The 20,458-nt window shown below is 40.5% G+C and overlaps 1 protein-coding gene across 1 annotated transcript in view; it reads left to right on the top strand.

Moving 5' to 3' along the window:
• The first annotated feature begins 3,803 nt into the window (after positions 1–3,803).
• The window catches only part of CHM (CHM Rab escort protein), a 144,152-nt gene continuing 127,497 nt past the window's right edge, over positions 3,804–20,458 (top strand). The window contains exon 1 of the mRNA XM_045847467.1: positions 3,804–3,866. Coding sequence (XP_045703423.1) covers positions 3,818–3,866 — 49 coding nt within the window. The 5' untranslated portion in view covers positions 3,804–3,817. The remainder of the gene's footprint in view (positions 3,867–20,458) is intronic.

Here is a 20,458-nt window from a genome sequence, read left to right as displayed (position 1 = left end):
AGTAATTCCATATGGCAGATTTCTATGCGTTTGACTGAACTTTTTATTTTGCTCAATCATACAGAAAACTTACTACATTCAAACTTTGAGGATGAGAAAACAAAAGAAAACAAGTTCATTTACTAAAAGATGAAATGCAAACAGTGTTCATATTTAATCTTTTCAATGTGCGTGCTTAAATATATTTAGACAATTCTAATGAACTGAATGTTAGTTTGATAAACCAGAAGGAATCTTGAGTTTAATTACATTGGTATGCACTTCTATCTGCTCCTAATGCCAAGGATCCATTGGTAAAATGAATGCCTATTTTGTGGTCTGTTATGCAGAAAATGTTTAATCCAGTGTTTGATTTGCTCTGTGAAATCTTCTTTATTCAATGTGCTTATTCATCCATGCAGAATTGGGTATGTTTCTATGACATTGCAATCCAACAGCTGAAACAAGAACAGCAAGACTTTCTGTAAAGGTTCATGAAATTCCCACAAAGTTATTCATAGCATATTGTTTTATTTTGCTTGCAAGGACTATGAAAAATGCAAATGTGTTCTAAATATTTCTGTGCTGAAGAAGCTGGCAAATACAATAGATAGTACAAATCATCATTGTGTTACTAAAAGTAGCACTTAAAACACAATTCTGTTATAATGGAAATGATTGCTGTCATGACACCGATTAGCTTTTAAAGATGGAAACAGATATGAATTCAAAGGACCTGAATTTGATACAACAGAAAATGGTATGATGGAATAATATTGCTACATATTTGAAATAGCAAACTCTACATTGACCTCACTGGGTATTCTGCAAAACTCCTCAAAGCATATGTATGCTCATAAAAGTACTACTATGTTATTTTGGGTTATTCTTCAGCAGACTGGACTTTCTCCATTTTTAGCTGTTTTGTTGTTCAGAATACTTGTGCTCATAAATTTTGAATACCACTACAACCACAGGCTTAGAGACAGAAATTTTTAAATTCCAAGCAAGCTCGAACACTAATTCTGCATTAAAATGTTTTTCTTTGTAAGCCTGGAACTTGTTATCAGTTGTTACTAACCTACTTCCTGGAATGTTATTGCTTGCTTTTCATGGTGGTAACAGATAAACATTCACACAGACATAGCTGTTTTCCAAGAAGCTCTGTTAACCTTAAAGAACTCAGAAGACCCATGGTTTATCCGAGACTCTCATTTTAGTTTATACTAGAAGATCAGGGTCTGGTTAGTTTGTTTTTTTTACAACATGGTGAGAACGAGATTCCGTGGAGGTGAATTCCATTTGTGTGTGTGTGTGTGTGTGTGTGTGTGTACAATCACGTGACTGCTGGATCCTAACCAATACTAATAACACTGACACCTGGGAAGAGTATGTAATACTTGTGTCCACCTGGCCCCTTACCACTCCCAGAAAATTTTTGCTGTGTCTTTTTGATGCTGGGGTAATGTCATCTATGAAAGCATCAAAAGATCATTCTGTGTCGGACCGATAGTCCAGCCTAGTGTTTCCCCAAGTGGGTGCTGTGGTTTTAAGTTATTATAAAATCCTCATAGTTTAAACGTATATTTATTGTCAAAGATTTGAAGAGTCCCCTAGCAAAGAAGGCATTTAACTAATTGCCTTGTAAATATATCTTAACATCAAACTGCTATTAATATCATGCAGAATGAATTTCCTCCAGAACACATTGGGAAAAATGTCGACCATGGCATTGAAAGGGGTTTCACAGGTTAGTACCACAGATCACCAGCTCTTCAGCATTCAGTAAATATTGTATTAGGTTCCTATTAAATTATACACATTTCTCTAGGTGCCCAGGAGAGTTCAGTGAACGAACATTACTATCCCCCTCTTTCATATAAGGTTTACCTCAATATGTTTATGTGTCTAATTCCCAAGCCATCCTGGAGGGAAAGGCTTTATATTTTATTTAAGAACACATTATCTATGCTATGACACTATATAGCAGTACCATACAGTCAAAATAACTATTGCCGCAAAAAAATATTTTTTGGTCACAGGAATTTAAAACTCAAAGGTCAGAAAAATAGTGAAATGATCAATATGGTATTATATCATTGCAATTAAGAATTTAGTTTTCTGGGGAAGTTCCATACTGATTTCCACAGTGACTGCACCAGTCTGCATTCCCACCCACAGTGCACTAGGGTTCCCTTTTCTCCACAATCTCTCCAACACTTGTTTGTCGGTTTATTGATGATGGCCATTCTGACCGGTGTGAGGTGGTACCTCATTGTGGCTGGGGTGGGGGGAAAAGGCAGAAAGTTGTACTTGAACAATTAAAATAAAAAAAACTAAAAAAGACTTCAAACATTTACCAGTCTTTAGGGTACACTCTAAATAAGATAATGCTAAATCACCAAGTAGATGCATCTAAACCATTGACAGATCACCTTCCAAAGGAATTGTATTAATTCCCACTTCCATTAGCACTGTAGGAGCATGCCTGCTTCCCCATCCCCGTACCAACGTTGTGTGTTAGCAAAGATTTTCTTTTTGCCAATCCAACTGGCAAAAGTCCGTACCTCCCACATGCTCCCGATGACTACAACTACTAACAACAGCATATATTGGCTGATTACTACCAGTCAAATATAGTCCTAAGTACTTTATTGACTTTTCCCTCATAACCACCATGGAATTAAGTGACATCATTCTTGCCACCTTACAGATGAGGAAACTGAGAAGATCATTCCATGCTGGAGGCACAAGGGTGACTGTGGAAGGCAGCTCAGATGACATGTGGTGTACAGGAAGGTCCACTGTTGAATTTTCTCTTTGGAACTCTTGTAAAAGAACTACACAGTGAATTTCTAGGATCAGAAAAGCAGCTTTCTTCACTCCCCTGCCCTCTCTCTCTCTCTCTCTCTCTCTCTCTCTCTCTCTCTTTTTTTTTTTGCTTTGGAATTGTCAGACAGCAAAGCATTTCATATGATGGGGTGGGGGTCGGGTGTGGGAAGAAGCTGACCTTGAAAATCCTTATGAGAGCTCTATTAGCTGCTTCGCAGAGACTATCTAAACCCCTTCAGCAAACACAATTACTTTAATCACTTTAATATAAAGGTCATTTTACCTTGATCATTTGTGTAGTAGCTTATCAGGGAGAATCTTGTATGGACTCCTCCTGTATGTATACGAGTAGAATACCAGATTGTGAATCAATAAACGCTTATCAAGCAACTACTATGCTTTCATATATTTTGCCCTCCTGTTAACCAAGGCTAATTTTGCAAATATATATTTCCAGGATGGCTGTTTAGACTAACTGGAAGTACAGACGCGATGAAGAGTTCCATTCTGGCGAATTTAGGAGGAGAGGTTTTTAGTGGGCTTTCATGGGGGAGACAGAGAGATGAAAAAGATACAGCAATATAGTTTGAAAACAGTGGAGAGAAACACTGGGGGAAACGGTTTTCAGGATGGGCTGAAAATTTCTTTTGTTCACAGAGCAACCTCCCATTTCAATCTGTGCTCTGTGTCTCCTAGTAATTGTTGCTTCATCATTGTGAAGGGTCTTCCCACATTCATCCTAGCGATTGCAGGAAACATAGACATCTTTCTTCTACCACAAACCTCCAGGCTCAAGGCGCTACTGCACTCAGCCTGGGAAACGAATTGAGCTTTCACCCTGCACGCAATCATCTCCAATGCAATGCTGTAGCCACCTACTGGCATCCGCCCCCCAAGAACTGCAATACCCAGAATGCACTGCTTTCTTTTCCTGCGTCCACCGAGGCGAGGCCGAACTTGATCTCATTTCCACCAGCCGTGGTCACGTGACACGCTTCCTGTCAAGATGGCGGACAACCTCCCTTCGGAGTTTGATGTGATCGTCATAGGGACGGGTACGTGCGGCTCTGCCACTTGCCGGACGAAGTACAGGAGGACGTCTGTGGGTTCCTACCTTGCGTGGCAGTGGCGAGGGGGTGGCGAGAGCGATTCCCGGGGTTGAGCACTTGGAGGGAGGACGGGATCGAAGTTAGGCAGAGCCTGGATGCGGCGCGGGATCTGGCAGCTCCAGGGAGGGGCTCGGACCCGCGGGGTTTAGCGCCGCGTGAGTAGGGGGTCGATCCGGTCGCTGCGGAAGGCTGAGGTCGGTGGCTGCGGGCGATCCCCGTGATTGCCTTCGCGGGAGGTGGCTTTGCAGAACGGAGGGGTGGGATTTTCTCAATGGAGGCGCCTCTGGCTTGACACGATTCCCTCCTTGTCGATTTCAAGGTGATATTGCCCATGATCGTGTCTCGCCATTGCACAGGAATTCTGCGTCGATTTATATAATCCTAGGGTGCAGGGCAGCTCGGATACAACGGAGTCCCCAGTTTTTGAAAGGAAGATGCTCAGTTTTTACCCGCGTTCGTTTTAACTTACCAGGGCAAGGGGACGGATTCTTTTCTATTGTGTTAAGTCTGGGGGATTGTCATTTGCGAGGTAGCCATTATTCTTGCTTTATGGTGCAGAAAGAAAGCATCCTGCTTTCTGCCACCCACCTACCGACCCACAATACACGAGCTGAGGAGAACCTTCTGTGAGTTCCATCCAGTTCAGGTGTGTGATCTTATCGTCCTCTCGTTTTCCCACCGTTTATTTTCCATCTTTTGGGGGGAGCCAACCCCCCCTCCCTGCAATTTCTAGCTGACAAATTCAACGTACAACGCACGGCTGAAGACATCTGGCAGCAGCTGGTATTTCGTTTTCCTTAACAGTGTGGAGGGTGCGTTTTGAGACCGGGCGAAGTAGATACTTGGGTGGGGTTTTCTCCTGTCTGCAGAATGTGGTAGGCCAGACAAGCTCTGGTGCATGAGGCCTTGTCGGGTGTGTCATTGAATTCAGTTTCTCGTCTTTTCAAACCCTGGGAGCAGCCATGTTTCCAGGGCAAGAGTAAAGGAATAGCTGCCTATTTTCCAATGCTTATGATTTGCCAGCCGAGGTACCGAGCACTTGACAGGCTCTGTGGAATCCTCCCAACAGCCTCGTTAGAGTAGGTATTCTCTACACTTGACAGAAGAGGAAAACGGTGTTTGGAGAGGTTGCAATTTGCTGAAGATCACAGAACTGGTACATTTCCAAAGGCCCAGCCCAGAAGGCAAGTCAGTAGTTCTGATCTTCAGACTTAACTCATATTCATAGAAATAATTGGCAAACCTTGATTCCAGACCTTGCTTGGCTGTTGACTAGCTGTGTGAATTCCTAGGGCTAGGCACTTAATCTCTCTGGGCCTCAGTTTCCTGGTTTGAAATACAGGACGGGTAAACTACATAGTCGTTCTGGTGCTACCTAACCAAAAATTCTTTTATTCTAGTTCCACCTGGAGAACTGTTCTCAGCACAGTAAGGGCATGTCGATTTCCACCGCGAAAACTACAGAGCTGCAGATAACCTTCCTGTAATTGCTATGAACAGATGTGGCAAGGAGCCAATAGACTATTCACTTTTTCTCTCCAGTCTATCCTAACACTGAGAACAATGCCCATTTCAGAGCAGTTGTGATACTATACTTTGATTCTATGCTACTTGCCTTGCTTTTTTGTTACCAAGGAACTTGGGTGTTTTAAAAATTTCAGTGAACCATTAAGTGATTTTTATCTTATCTCGATTCAAAATTATTTGGTAACATTGCTAATTCTTATTAAAAACTGTTGATTCTTATGATAAATATTCTACCTCCTGATTCAGTTCTTAACATGGACTGCTTCCTTTGTGTTGGAGAATGTTACGATAGACTTAGGAAGATACTGTGAGTGATCCAGAAGATTGCATCAGGAGGGATCTGAAATCAGGCAAAAGATGCATTTTAGACTTATTTCAGTGAGAGCGATGTTATTACTCAAAATATTGGAAGAACTTATTTGAAGTTAATCTTAAAAATTAAGTTTTTCATGATCACTTTATGAACATTTCTGACTTCATCAAGCACATTGCTTAAGTTTACGAATTGAACCTTTGTTTTGAGGTATGTCAAAGTGGAAGAATTGGATAAAAGTTATTTTCCTAAAAGCATGATTCCAGTCATTGCAATCATTACTTACAATTGGACTTACTTTTAATGTGTTTGGAATATTTCTCCTCTGAAATCGTTTGCTGAAAGCCATTCACATATTTTTGCTTTACTAAATGTCCAAGCTTGAGTAAATCATAAAAAAGCAGTGTTTCACAGATTCAGTTTTACTGACAAAAGTAGAATTGCTGATGAGTGTATCAGAAACGTGAAGAAATTAAAAAATTACAATGTAGTTTTTTTCCAGCAGATTTAGTTCTAGTTAAAAAGTTATCAACAGACAGTTGGTGCGTCAAGTCAAACCATCCATGAAAACTATTTTAAATAACTTTGATGTTGATTAATTTGTATTTCTTTTTACCTAAAAGGTTTTCCTTAAGATCACGTTTTGCAGGGATTATGGGAAAATAAAGTTTTGTCTGTATTTTCTGAGTTAGGCCCATTTCCTTCTGATTACAAAATACAGGAAATATCTCTGGAACACCCAAAGGCAGAGGAATAAGATAAAATACGTGAACCATGGAAAATATAGAGTAAACTAAATAAGGAAGGACGACCAACTGGAGTCTTAAGGGAGAGGACAAAGATATGTGATAAGTGTCTAGAAAGTGGCCTTTAGTTTGGGTACACAGTTGTCATTTTTAGACGTTTCACAATTTCAAAAGACATTTGAATGACAATTTTGCGGATTGTAGAGAAGCATCATTGGTTTCCGGTTAAAAAATTGTCCCAGGGACTTAATGCCTCCCTGGAGGTGACCTATCCGGCAGCCGATGTAATCTGCCCTCTGGAGCAGAGCCAACTCAACCGAAGAGCAGGCAAGATGGAAGTTCCAAGAGCCACGTGGTAATGTCGACAGCCTTCTTATGTAGGGGAATCTCTCTGGCTCTCGCTTAGGGCATGGACATTCTTACTTGAGAAATAATTCTAGCTTCCCGGGAGTGTACTAGAAGCATCCTGCTGGAAGGTACAGGGAGTGGCACCAGCTTTTGCAAAAGCTGTGTTTGGGGGGTGTCATGAGACATAAGTGACAGTTCATGTCCTTGTGGGAAAGGGAAGAGTCTAACAGCCGAAAGGCAAACCTGCATCAAACGGCACAGTGGCCTGGGGCCATTTAGCGGAGTGACAGACGTTCAATTTGCAGCATTTTCAACCCACATTTACCGAAAACTTCATCCCTGCCCCTGTGCAGTTGACTGTATTGCCTGTTCTAAGCAACTCTCTGCGGTTGCTGACAGTTACATCCTGAGAGCTACTCATGAGCCAATGAGGGCTTCTCCTTGAGCACTTCTTGCTTTCTGAAGGTGACACAGAGATTCCATCTGTATCCCTTTGCTTTCTAAAGTACACCACACACATAATAGCTTGGATTTCTTCCCCTGAGATGGGTTGTGGAGTAGGCTAACTTAATTTTTTTCTGGCAGAGCATAAACGCACAAATCCTTTTTTAAGAATTGTATCACTAAAGATTATGGGGAAGGAAATGAGATAACCAAAATGACACATGGAAATTACAAGTACCGTTGCTTCTAAATCCTGACCACCTTGCTAGATAGTTCTCAGCGCAGCACACACTGGATGTGGCAGCGGGGCACCGTGGGGCTTACTTGACCTTCCTGAGTGGCTTTTGGCAAATTACGTAACCTCTTGGGGCATCATTTTGTTCATCTGCAAAAGTGAGACATTTGAGTTAGTGACTTCCATGATCTACATCTACCAGCTCTGAAATTGATCGTCGTGTGTGAATAATCATGGCTCTGTGGAAAAGCCTAGATTCTGTATAGTTCTTATAATAAGTCAAATCGGTGTTTCATATACTCGACAAAATTTTCTATCCAAGCGGCTCATAAAAAAAAAAAAACATTTTCTTAAAACGGATAAGCTGCTTTTATCATGTCGGCAGTGCTGCTCTATTACCCAGTGTTGGTCGACAATCAGAAACGTTAAGGGAATTAGCTTTGGCCAGCATCTCATTGCCCACAGTGTCCTTATGTCGGGGGCGGAGTAGCTACACTTCTTTAAACGTTGGGGGGTGGGACTGTGGCAGGAGGTGTCATAGCAACTGTTTGTGCCACACTCTGTGCCAAGTGATTTCCCTTACATGTTTGTCATTCGCTCCTCTTCCAGGGAGCCAACATGTGGTTCTGACATTTCAGGATGTCCATACTCCCTCTGCTTGTGTTTCCAAACATCCACGGACCCGTGGTCTACAGCAGATTTGTTTAAATTGCAAGGGGCCATCAATTATTGGGTCATGAAATCAATTCCAACATTAAAAAAGGTGTAGAATAGAATATCTCAGAATATATAACATGTCGTCAGGATGAGCGCAGTTTTATGAAACAGTTCATATGTGTATAATACATCATGGTAAAATACACATATCTGTACACGCAGGATGGGGCAAAAGAAGGTTTTACAGTTGTGACTGTGAATCAGTTTATTTTTGTATTATTTTCCATATGAACAACTGTAAACCTACTTTTGCCTCGCCCTGTATAAATATATTTACATACACCTGTATATATTTAAAATATACATAAAACAACAAAAGGACACAGAGTGGTAACAAGTGTTACCTGGGGAGTGTATTGCATAGGGAAAGAGGGGTCTTCCATTTTTTATGTCATATAAGTGTGTTCAGTTTGGTGTTTTAAAACAAGCTTTTATTACTTTCATTTCTTAAAGCATGGTTTCTGAAGCTGAAAGGAGTCCTTAGAGATCACCTAGTCCATCTGGAGACAGTGCCCCCCGTGCCCAAGGTCACAGGGTAAGACAGTAATAGGTTTAGGACTCCCAGCTCCCAGCCTGGTTTCCATTAGAGCCTGCTGCCAGGGTAAATAACTGTCGTCAATTAATAACGCTCTACCTGCCGCTTTCTGTATTTATCATTTCTTACTTTCAAACAACCTTACGAGACTATACTGATAACGCAAAAAGTTCACAAAGACCTTTCTGAAAACTACCCAGTATGCGGTGCTGCCAGAGTAGCAGGACCGATTCCCGCCAAGGATGGGAGACGCATTCCCAGGAGACGCATCCCCACAAACTCTGGGCAGTTTCTAAGCTTTGCATAAACCTTCCCTTGAATTGCAAATGTCCTTATTGCCTTTGTAAGGTTTCTTTTTTGATTTCTTTTTTATGTTATTGTTTATGCTGTTACAGTTGTCCTACTTTTTCCGCCTTTCCCCCCCTCCACCAAGCCTGCCCCCACTTGCATAATCGGTCCCCTTACCATTGTCCAAGTCCATGGGTCCTTCGAGTATGTTCTTTGACTAATCCCTTCCCCTTCTTTCAATCAATCCCCACCTCCACCCTCCCCACTATCAGCTGTGAGTCTGCTCCATGATTCTATGCCTCTGGCGCAAAGGGTAGTAACTCCTTTTTCTCTGCTGCGTAGTATTCCATTGTGTAAATGTACCACAGTTGTTTGATCCACTCATTTACTGATGGGCACTTAGGTTGCTTCCAGCACTTGGCTATTGTAAATTGTGCTGCTATGAACATTGGGGTGCACAGGTTCTTTTGAATTGGTGTTTCGTGATTTTTCAGATATATTCCCAGCAGTGGAATCACTGGGTTAAAAGGAAGCTCCATTTTTAGTTTTCTGAGGAAATTCCATACTGTTTTCCACAGTGGCTGCCCCAGTCTGCATTCCCACCAACAGTGCACTAGGTAGGGTTCTCTTTTCCCCACAACCTTACCAGCATTTGTTTGTTGACTTATTGATGGTGGCTATTTTGACAGATGTGCAGTGATATCTCATTGTGGTTTTATTTTGCATCTCTCTGATGATTAATGGTGTTGAGCATCTTTTCATATATCTGTTGGTCGTCTTTATATCCTCCTTTGCCCATTTTTTAAATAGGATTATTTGTCTTTTTGGTGTTGAGTCATTTAAGTTCTTTATATATTTTGGAGATTAAACCCTTGTCTAAAGTATCATTGGAAAGTATGTTTTCCTGTACAGTTGGTTCCCTTCTTGTTTTGGTGATGGTTTCTGTAGCTGTGCAGAAGCTTTTTAGTTTGATGTAATCCCATTTGTTTATTTTTTTCTTTTATTTCCCTTGCCCTAGAAGATATATCAACAAATATACAGCTACGTGAGGTGTACGAAATTTTACTGCCTATGTTTTCCTCTAGGACTTTTATGGTGTCACAACTTATATTAAAGTCTTTTATCCTTTTTAAGTTTACTCTGGTGTATAGTATAAAACAATGGTTGAGTTTCATTTTTTTTTTTTTTGCATGTACCAGTCCAGATCTCCCAACACTATTTATTGAAGAGGCTATTTTTATCCCATTTTATGCTCTTGCCTCCTTTGTCCAATATTAATTGATCATAGAGACTTGGGTTTATTTCTGGGCTCGCTATTCTTTTCCCTTGTCCTGTGTGTCCGTTCTTATGCCAGTACCAGGCTGTTCTGATTACTGTGGCCTTGTAATTTAGTTTGGCACATTGTGGTCCCTCCTACTTTGTTCTTTCTAAAGGTTGCTGTGGCTCTTCAGGTTTTTTTGTGGTTCCATATACATTTTTGGAATATTTGCTCTAGATGTATGAGACATGCCATTGCTATCTTAATGGGAAATATGCTGAATCTGTACACCTCTTTGGGTCGTGTGGGCATTTTCATGATGTCAATTCTTCCAATCTATGAACGTGGTCTAGGTTTCCATTTATTTGTATCTTCCTCAGTTTTTTTTTTTTCCTTCAGCGTCCTATAGTTTTCTGAGTACAGGTCTTTGACCTCCTTGGTTAAAATCAGTAAGATTTGTAAGAAGAAGGAGCGATTATAGGAAGAGGAAGAAACAGAACAGGGCGAGTCTCCTGCCTCTATAGGCTTTTAAAAATTTTTTAAATTTTCAAAAATAATTTTATTGTATTTTTTCAATTACCATTTAGTTCCCTTATAGTCCCTTTATATGCTTTCAACCAGCCAGCATCCTGACAGCTGTCAGTGTGCCTCAGGGACACACCAGGTTTTAGGAGCTGCCTGTGGGAAATGGTAGACAGAACACCGAACCAGGCGTTACAGACAGACAGCCTTGAGCTCTGGCTTTGCCACTTACTATTCCGAAACCTTGGGCACCTTGTTTCACCTTACCAAGTTTCCTTACATGCAACACAGATATAGGAATAGCCAGAAGAAAAGAGATAAGTCACATGGCTGTCCTTAAGATTGAATGAGATGGTATCTGTGGCCGGAGAAGTTGACAGCCACTTGCTTCAGGTCACACAGCTGGAGTTGGGGTCTGCATGTAGATCATAGGACAGGAACTCTCCTGAATTTTCCTCTGTAGTACGCAGCCCCTCTTCCTCTGTCTGTCTGTCTGTCTGTCTGTCTATCTATCAATCATCTATTGGCCAGGGATGTCCAACCTGGGGCTCACAGCCTGCATGCAGTCCAGGGTGGCTGTGAATGCGGCCCAACACAAAACTGTAAATTTACAAAAAACATTATGAGATTTTTGTGTGATTATATGTTGCAGTGTATTTAATATGTGGCCCAAGACAACTGTTTTTTAAAAACGATTTTTAAAATTTATTTTTAAACAGAGGGAAATGGAGGGAGAGAGGGAGAGAAACATCAGTGTGTGGTTGCCCCTCATATGCCCCCTACTGGGGACCTGGCCCACAACCCGGGCATGTGCCCTGATGGGAAATCAAACTGGTGACCCTTTGGTTCTCAGGCCTGCACTCAACCCACTGAGCCACACCAGCCAGGGCCAACTCTTCTTCCAGTGTGGCCCAGAGATGCCAAAAGGTTGGACATTCCTGATACATACACATTTGGGAGTTATTGCCAGGGGCAAACTGTTTTACAGTCTAGGAATGAAAGTGGTATTTCTAAAGTCGTTTAGTTTTACAAACACTATACTGTCCTTATATTCTGTTTTGACATGTATGTATGCCATTTCCACAGCATAACACAGGGATTGATACTGTAGCTCGGAAGTCAGACAGACTGGGACTGAATCAGCAATGTCTCTGTGTTCTTTCATGTCCCAGGTTTCAATGTTCTTATCTCTGAATAGTGATTCCATGCAGTAATTCCTGTAAAATGCTTAGTGGGTGCTCAGATGCTTAGTGGGTGCTCAGAAAATGTACTTGATATTTCTGGCTCATCATACCAGACAGCGGTGCTTCCCAGGAAGAAGCCATGCTTTTTCCATGGAGAGCCCTAGGAAGACTCAGGTGGCTGAGTCATCTTCTTCTTCCTCTGCCCTTTGGCAGCTTGGTGGGGAAGACCATTCATTCATACATTGATTGATTGATTGATTGATTGGTTGGTTGACGGTGGGTAGCAGGGGGGAGAGGTGGGGGGAGAGGGAGAAAATTTGATGTCAGACAGAAACCTTGATTGGTTGTCTCCTGTACATGCGCCCAACTGGGGACCGAACCTGCGACCCAGGCATCTGCCTGACTGGTAGTTGAACCTGTAACCTTTCACTTTGCAAGATGGCACCCAACTAACTGAGCCAGACTGGTCAGGGCGGGAAAGATCTTTGTGTGTCTGTTACCATTATTTCTCTCTCTTTTTTTTGTTGTTTGGTGGTTCACAGGTTTTCTATTTTTTCTTTTATCCTGTTTTGTTCAGCAGCTTGCATTATGTGTCATTTGTTTTACCTAAAGGTTTTGAACAAATTTAGGTGTTTTTTTTTTTTTTTAAGATTTCATTCACTCATTTTTAGGGAGGGAAGGGAGGGAGAAAGAGAGAGAGAGAGAGAGACATCAATGTGCGGTTGCTGGGGGCCATGGCCTGCAACCCAGGCATGTGCTCTGGCTGGGAATCGAACCTGCGATGCTTTGGTTTGCAGCCCACACTCAATCCACTGAGCTACACCAGCCAGGGCTCACATTTAGGTTTTGAACAAATGTATCTTATTTGGGGAGACACAGTATGAAACTTTCCTTTATCCATGTAAGAATGCTGAAGGAGCTAAAGAAAGCCTAAAGATTTTGCTGTTATGAAAACTGCTTTGCAATTCTTGGGTATGTATTGACGGAAGAGCACCCGTTTTCTGCTCTCAGTGCCTAGAAAGGCAAAGGGAGTTATCCTACTCTGGAGAACACTGTCTGGGAGAGGCTTCCCCTTCCCTATAAATCAGAAGCTTGAGGCAGTTCCTCAGAGGTAGCAGCATCTCTAAGCAGAGCCCCCTCTGCAGTGTAGTTCTCCTTTCCTGTGCCTTGTGTCCTCTCCTCCTGTTCTCCAGGGCTCTCACGATGTTTTGCATAACCCGGGCTGTAGCCATTGGAATCAAATATGGCCGCTCACCATCACGTTCTCTGAAACGTTTCACATTCCATGCAATGAATCCGTTACCCTTGGGGGATTATCTGCTACTCAGTTTCAGCGCATTCTTTTAGCTGGAAAGTTAGGCTGTGCTTGCTTGGCATGCACATGGTTTTTGAGGTGAAATAGACTAAAAATCACCAGCAGTTCCCGGTTGCTATTTATATATATATTACAAAACTATACTAAAGTTGGAAAACAATTTTCATTTTCATGGAAATAATAAGTGTTGTATATTAAAGAGCCCTACTGTCTCACAGGAGGCTGCGTGAACTGTGGAGGAGGCAGTTTTTATCATGTGGCCCGGGATCTGGTCCACAGCTTTCTTTTTTATTATAAACAGTCATAAATACAAATGAAATGTACATGTATATATACGAGGGGATGTGCTTTATTTATTTCAGTGAACAATGATAAAGTGAGTGGCATGTGTGTGTGGTCCAGCTAAAGGAAAGCAACGTCACCGTAGAATCTCCTTGGGAGACCACTGTCCACCGTCTCCCCTTCTTTTCCCACTGATGTAGCCATTATGGTAAATTGTATTCATTGTTCCCTTGTTTTTTTAAAGTGTGTTTATCACATGTTTATGTATCTGTAATCAGTACATTGTTAACTTTATCTGTTTTTTTTTAAGATTTTATTTATTTATTTTTAGAGAGGGAAGGGAGGGAGAAAGAGAGAGAGAGCAACATCAATGTGCGGTTGCTGGCGGCCGTGGCCTGCAACCCAGGCATGTGCCCTGGCTGGGAATCGAACCTGCGACACTTTGGTTCCCAGCCTGCGCTCCATCCACTGAGCTACGCCAGCCAGGGCTAACTTTATCTGTTTTTAACGCTTGTCTAGCTTTGGGAATTCTACTCTGTATTATTTGTGTTGCTTTGGTTGATCCGGTTTATGCTTGTGTGTGCATCTATTTGTACAGATGCATATAGCTCTACTTCCCTTACACACACACACACACACACACACACACACACACACACACATTTCCACTTTAGTAGGCTATGCCTATTGACCAAAGTAATTCTATTTATTTGCCCTTGCCTTTTCAGATTGTCAAGCCCCCCCCCTCAGGACATACATGATGCTATAAGCATACACCTTCATGACAAAATATGATCAGTCTGTGCACACTGTTGTGCAACTTTTTCCGTGAATAATCTTCACTTTTCTATTATTCTGGTATATTTTTATCTCATATAGCAAAGAGACCATATTTAACTTTCCACAGTCTTCCCGACCAAAATACTCTTCACAGCTGGTATGTACAAGGTCGTGTCCAATTCCATTGCCTCAGGTTGGTGTATAAGTCTGTTTTATTGTAACATACCATATTTTGCCATGTATAATGCACACTTTTTTGCACACATTTTTGAGGGAAAAATAAGGATGCACATTATACATGGGTCTAATGATTACATACCATGGGCATAATAATAATCCTCTGTATAATGTGCATAAAAATGCGGGAGCACATTATGCATGGCAAAATATGGTATTTCCTGGCATGGCATAGGTCATTACTTAATAAAACTTTCATTACAGCAGTTTGAGTTGATATAGTTTTCTTGATTTGGGTAAAATCTCAGATATATCATTCAATCTGTAAATACTTGAATATCTCAAAGTTAATGGCTGTCATTTGAAGACATAACTTCATGCCCTTGTCTGCATTTTAAGTTTTTCATAAGGCATTTATCCATGGTGTGGGCTTGCTCCAGTGTTTCCTCTAGTTTAGTTCACATTTCTGAAATGATTTTTTCTTTAATTTCTTCTTGAGTCATTTCACCCTTCTTTCAAATGTTCCTATTATCTAATCACACTTTTGATGCTTTCTAATTCTGATTCATGTTGCTCTTTCAAAGCTTCTATCATTTCCTTAACTTTTTCAAAAGTTTTTATTTATTGATTTTAGAGAGAGAAAGAGTTGGGGGGTGGGGGAGAGAGAAACACTGATTTGTTGTTCCATTTATTCATGCATTTATTTAGTTGGTTCTTGTATATGCCCTGACCCAGGATCAAACCTTCAACCTTGGCGTATTGCAAGGATGCTCTAACCAACTAAATTACCGGCCAGGGCTTCTTAATTTCTTTTAGCTTATATTACCATAATTAGATTGTGGTTTTCATCTGATTCGCAAGCATGTCTTCTTGGTTTAATTCACTCCCTATTCTGTTGTTTTTTTTTCTTTCTGTACAACAAATGGGATTCAGCCAAGTTCCTTTTGCATTGCTCATTTTTCGTGGAGCAAGTTATCCATATGTGGGTTTATTTCTGTGCTCTCTGTTTTATTTCATTGATGATATATCTATGCCTGTTTTTGTACCAGCACCATACTGTTTTGAGTACTGTAGCCTTGTAGTATAGTTATAAATAAAGGAATTGGAAATCTCCAGCTTTGTTCCTCTTCAAGATTTCTTTGGCTGAGGCCTTTTGTGGTTCCACACCAATTTTAGAATTCTTTGTTTTAGTTCTGTGAAAAATGCCATTGGCATTTTGATAGGAATTGCATTGAATCTGTGGATTGCTTTGTGTACTACAGACATTTAACAATATTAATTCTTCTAGTCTATGAGCTTGGTAGGTATATCTTTCCATTTATTTGTGTCTCTTCAATTTCTTTCATCAGTAACTTATAATTTTCAGAGTATAGGTCTTCTACCTCCTTGATTAAATTTATTCCTAGATATTGTATTCTTTTTGATGCAGTTGTAAATGGGTTGTTTTCTTAATTTCGCCCTCTCTGAGCTTGTTATTAATATATGGAAATACTCTGATTTCTGTATTTTAATTTTGTGTCTTGTGACTTGACTGAATTCATTTATTCTGAAAGTTTTTTTTATGGAGTCCTTCGGGGTTGCTGCATCTAGTAATGTCATCTGCAACTACTGACAGTTTTACTTATTCCTTTCTAGTTTAGATGCCTTTTGTTTCTTTCTCTTGCCTCCATGGCTTAAGTGAGCGTGACCCAGGGCTCCCATGGTGCCGTGCGGGGGCTGTCTGGTAGGGCCAGCTGGAGATGGTGCAGGTGTAGTCTGGCGGGTGTCCATCAGAGTGCTCGGACTGTACTGGGGGTCCTTTGAAGGCCTGTGAAAGTGCCTGGGCCAGTGCTCCCACCTGTGCTCTTAAGGTGGAGGGGCAATGCAAAACAAACAAAACCCCCCAAACGGGCACCTGCAGGTACCTCTGATTCTAGAGAGAGATCCACCAGGCCCTGAGGTTTGGCAGGCCAATCAGGGCGAGTCAGTGGATTTCTTTGTGCGTGGAACCCTCAGGGGTATCCCTTCCTGCTGCAGGTCACTGCATCACCGTGTCTCCATGTCTCCTATCCTTAGCTCCGTGGTCCCCGTATCATTTATTGTGCAGACACTGTCTAATCAGCCCTCCATTCTTCTTTAGGGTGGATTGCTCTATGTGTATGCTTGGGGTGTCAGTGCGGAGGAGTTGAGGTCAGGGACCTCCTACGTGGCCAGCTTGGACCTGTCCCTCAGTCTTTTAAGTTGAAGTCATTTGCCCCAGAACGGAAACCAAGTTTTGATTTGGCATTCACCTTTGCCTTTGAGAACTTGTAACAAACCTCATGGGTCACTCATTTCAAGCCCTTCATTTTATCTATAAGGATATCGACAAGGAAGCTGAGTTTCAGAGAGTTTGACTGTTCAGCTATTTAGTATAAACCTGAAAACAAGAATCCAGTTTTCCTGACACTTAGTTCAGTACCCTGAATATTAAAATAGTGTTCTTGTTATTAGACACTCCTAAAAGCTCACATTATATACATTTAAAAAATTAACATGAGGTTTGCTAGTAAATATTTTAATAGTAGTATATTTTCAAAAGTTCCAAAAATTCCATAGATATTAATAACAGTATTTAATATGAAGAAGAAATCCATAGGTATTAAATCACTACATTTACTAACATGTTTGTTTTTGTTGGTCAAAGTGAATTAAAATAATTGTCAATTTAAAACCAGTATTTTTATCTGTATGTCTTGGTAGTCCCATAGGCTGGTCACTGGCAGTTTTTTTTTTCTTTTTAAGGTAATCACTAAAAAGTAAATATAAGATCTAAATTTTTCATTTACAATTTGATAGGAATAGACAAACCTATTTGCATCCGGGTAGGAATTCAGTTTCTGCCTCATTTTCTGATGTTGTTTTTTTGGAGTGGCTGTGGCATGAGCTAAGTATATAGCTTTACATTGCTCATTCTAGTCAGTTCTCTACCTAATACGTTTTATGGTTTGTTAAGGATGGTAGCAAAGGTTCCATACAGAGTGTTGTTTAAGTAATTAAAGGGTGTGGCTCTCTAAGAGCTTGTTGTACTGACATTTTTCCTTGCTAGTAATTCTATTTTTTTTCCCCTAAAGAAAGAAGTTGTTCTTTATTAAAAAAAAGTCACAGTAAATTTTCTAGTTCTCTGTAATTTTCTTTCCATTTTGGTCTTCGCTAGTTATAAATAACACATGAAATGACTTTTCAAGGTAGAAAGCAGGACTCCATTTTGAAATGTTCTATAAAATAAAGAGTGATTTATGGTTTCATATGATTTGGGCTGAAAGCACTCAGGCTTTGCCAGATCATCAAAGCCCTGTCAGGGGAATCTATTATTTATTGTTCGATATGCCGGGAGTGGTGTAAGTACTTTATTTTATGTTTATCTTACATAAGTACAGTGTTAGGAAAAATCAATTCCAGATACTAATACAGTTTTAAGTATAGATTATAGAGAACTGACCTAAATGTTGTAGTTGTAAATGATGAGGTTTAACATTAAGAATTTGGATTACAAGGGGATTTTGAAAAATGAATGCATTTTCATTCTTATAAAATGTTTTAGGTTAATGTTCTTGAAAATGTTAATATCATTCCTTATTGGTCCTGATTTTACATCCATGTTTTATTTAGACAGGTTTGGAAAATTGCAGAAAGTTGGGACTATACATGTTCATTTCTTATAGGATCGTATAACATTCTGGAAGATGCTAACATTTTTTTTCTAGCTGCCAAGTATATAACAGAACCTCATCTGAGAAGGACAGGAGGTAACACCTCAATTTCCCCCAGGACAAACTGTTATGAAATGCTAATTTAATACTTACTATTTATTTACCTGTGTTTTATAAAAATGACTTGCCAGTAAAAATTGTTGGTCTTGCATCAGAATCCTGCATTTTCCCTATAACCCTTTGGTAGACTTATTTGCTACAGCTTCACTAACATATTTCATAATCACACTTAATGTGAAATGTGTAAATGATATTAAGTATTTAATGAATTTCTATCGGGTACATATAGAAAAGACCTGTAGTATTTAAATTTGTTAGATCTTTGATGTAGTATTTAAATTTGTTAGATCTTTGATGATAATTTCAGTAAATAGTAAACAAGTGATAATTTCTTTCCTTGAAATAACTAATCCTTTTGGAGTAGGAAGAGAATGGAATAGAACTGATATTTATTAAATGTCAGTGACATGCTACGAGACACCGTGTCAGGTGTTTTATAACATTTTGTACCTGTTCCTCCCTACACCCCTACGAGATGTATGATTGACCCCATGTTACTCACATATTACACAGTGCATTTCCAGTGTAAGACTGTGTGATTTGACCCTGATATAGGTTATCTGCTTCTAACTCATGTATGGCTTTTCCTAGTGGGAGAGAGTATATAATTCATTGCAAGCCTATATATGTTTCCTATAAATGCCCTCACCAGAATGGTAGGTGGATTTGAGTAATGATTGTGAGGTAGTTAACTTTTTATGGTGACAAGTGTTCAAAATGGTTTTATTTTGAAATTAGTCAAATGCTGTTAGATTGTTAAAGAAAATTGAAATCAGTTTAAATGCTTTTAAACTGGCTTATATATACCAATTTAAAAAACAAGCAGTTATTTTACTTCTTTTCCTTAATTATCGATAGGACCACAAAGTTTAAGTATATTAACTTTGTTTCTAAACAAGAATTTAAAAAAACTCTGACATTTATTTTTTTAAGATTTTATTTCTTTATTTTCAGAGAGAGGGGAAGGGAGGGAGAAGAGAGGGAGAGAAGAAACATCAGTGTGTGAGAGATACATTGATCGGCTGCCTCCCACACTGGGGACCCGCAACCCAGGCCTGTGCCCTGACTGGGAATCAAACCGGTGACCTTTTGGTTTGCAGGCCTGAGCTCCACTCACCGAGTCACACCCGCCAGGGCTAACCCTGACATTTAAAGCTCAAACGTAATACAAGTTCATCCTTCATCCTGCGAATAGAATAGTTTTTCTGAAAAACTGGTTTGGCAGTGCTGCTCTTCTGGCTAAAACTTTTTCAAGACATCCCGTTGCTCCATAGTTGGGTTTCAACAACTGTTTTTCAAAAAAACATTATTTATTTTTATTGTTTATGCTGTTACAGTTGTTCTGGCTTTTTCTCACCTTCCCTACCTCCACCCAGCCCCACCCGCACCACCCCCCAAGTCAGTCCCCATATTGTTGTTCACGTCCAAGGGTTGCGCATAAATGTCCGTTGGTTAACCCCCTCACCACCTTCCTTCCTGCCCATGCCCTCCTTTCCTGCGGCCGTCAGCCTATTCCACGTATCCGTGCCTCTGTTTCTACGTTGTTCTTCGGTTTATTATGTTCACTAGATTCTACATATGAGTGAGATTATGTGGTATTCATCCTTCACTGACAGGCTTATGTCACTGGGCATAATATTCTCCAGGTCCATCCATGTTGTTGCAAAGGGTAAGATTCCCTTCCTTTTTTTATAGCCACCTAGTATTCCATTGTGTAGATGGACCACAGGTTTTTGTATCCACTCACCTACTGGTGGGCCGGCTGGGCTGTTTCCAAATCTTGGCTATTGTGCATTGTGCTGCTGTAAGCATAGGGGTGCGTATAGGAGGTCTGTCCAGTAAAAGTCCAGCCATCATTCATATAACAAGCATGGTTTGCACGGCATCGATGTAGCTCCCAGCCAAGGAGAGTGGACTGGAGTGCCCATGCGTGAACAATGATGACTTCACTGTGCTAGTCAGTGGGGGTGGCAGACAACATTGAGTGAGCGTGTGTACTGTGTGGCCGTCACATTCAAAATGACTGAGTGAGTAGAGCAATGCATCTGCATCCAATTTTGTGTTAAACTTGAACAT

Source organism: Phyllostomus hastatus, unplaced genomic scaffold (assembly GCF_019186645.2).
Source record: "Phyllostomus hastatus isolate PE091 unplaced genomic scaffold, TTU_PhHast_1.1 phas_contig_551, whole genome shotgun sequence".
In the NCBI taxonomy this organism is placed as follows: Eukaryota; Metazoa; Chordata; class Mammalia; order Chiroptera; family Phyllostomidae; genus Phyllostomus; species Phyllostomus hastatus.
This window is presented reverse-complemented; position numbering and strand designations above follow the sequence as displayed.